This window comes from Lepidothrix coronata, unplaced genomic scaffold (genome assembly GCF_001604755.1).
Source record: "Lepidothrix coronata isolate B3197 unplaced genomic scaffold, Lepidothrix_coronata-1.0 Scaffold524, whole genome shotgun sequence".
NCBI lineage: Eukaryota > Metazoa > Chordata > Aves > Passeriformes > Pipridae > Lepidothrix > Lepidothrix coronata.
The window spans coordinates 378-1432 of record NW_016690704.1 but is presented as its reverse complement, the minus strand read 5'-3'; the positions used below and the strand labels follow the sequence as shown (position 1 = coordinate 1432).

At 47.7% G+C, this 1055-nt stretch overlaps 1 protein-coding gene across 1 annotated transcript in view; it reads left to right on the top strand.

Moving 5' to 3' along the window:
- Nucleotides 1-758, top strand: part of HORMAD1 (HORMA domain containing 1) — an 11767-nt gene extending 11009 nt beyond the window's left edge. The window contains exons 11-12 of the mRNA XM_017839873.1: nt 146-210; nt 513-758. Coding sequence (XP_017695362.1) covers nt 146-210; nt 513-758 — 311 coding nt within the window. The remainder of the gene's footprint in view (nt 1-145; nt 211-512) is intronic.
- The last annotated feature ends 297 nt before the right edge of the window (nt 759-1055 follow it).

The following is a 1055-nucleotide window of genomic DNA, read 5'->3' as shown; positions in this document are numbered from 1 at the left end:
GCTGGAGTTTGGGACTTGCTGCCCCTTCCCTGGAGCCCTCTGGAATCGCCTGTTCCCGGAGTTTTCCGTGTTCCCTGGGGCAGGGCTGGTTGTTACCACTGAACAAAGAGCTTTGTTTGACTCCTCAGCTCTCTCCTTCTTTTAGAAACAAACTCCACCTGTGGAGAGGAAGCTGGAGGGATCCAGACTCCAAATGTTTCTAATCCTCAGGTAGGAAAACTTCTGCTTTCTTGTCTCCAACTTTTGGGGAGCTTTTGTGAAGCTTCTTTTCCTCCTTTAATGGTGACTAATCTGCTAAAGCCTCACTCAGCATTTCCAGCAACAAAATTCCTTTTTACACCCTCTGCTCTCTAAATGTCCATTTTTTTTTGTTGCTGTCACAGCAAAAACTTCATTTTCAGGTCTCAGGAAGCTCTTGAAGTGTTCCCTGGAGTGTTGTTGAACAGTTAACAGCTTGACTGAACCCAGAAAACTTCATTTAACGGGCGGAAAACTTTATTCTCTGATTTCAGGTGGATCATTTGGCCCAAAAGACGTCTGAGCTGGTTGTGTCAGAGAGCAGGACGAGGAGTGGGAAGATCTTTCAGAGCTGCCTTGTCAGTACCACCTTGTTTTTCTTCAGTTCTTCCTATTTTCTGTTCTTTTGCTGTTCCAAGCAGTGGAACGAAACCCCGAGCTTGATTTATGAAACTCCCATCCCTAAATTCCCACGGAATTTGGGAGGAGGAATTCTGTCCCCAGGGGTCCCAAGCTGGTGACACAGGTTGAGGGAGATCCTTTGGGTTTGGTTTCTGTCCTCCTGGGAATGCTTCCAGCCAAATTTCCTGCTGGTTCAATCCCTCCTCGATGGGAGTCTGTGCCAGCAGAGACTTCCAATGTGTGCTTCCTGTGGATTTTCCTTGGGAAAAAAAAAAGGCCAAAATCCCTGGAGAGTGTCCCAGGCCATGTTGGAGCAACCTGGGAGAGTGGAGGTTGTCCCTGCCCCTGGTCCCTCCCAAACCATTCCATGATTCTGTGATTCCCAGGGATTTTTCTTACTCGCTGGTGTGATAAAA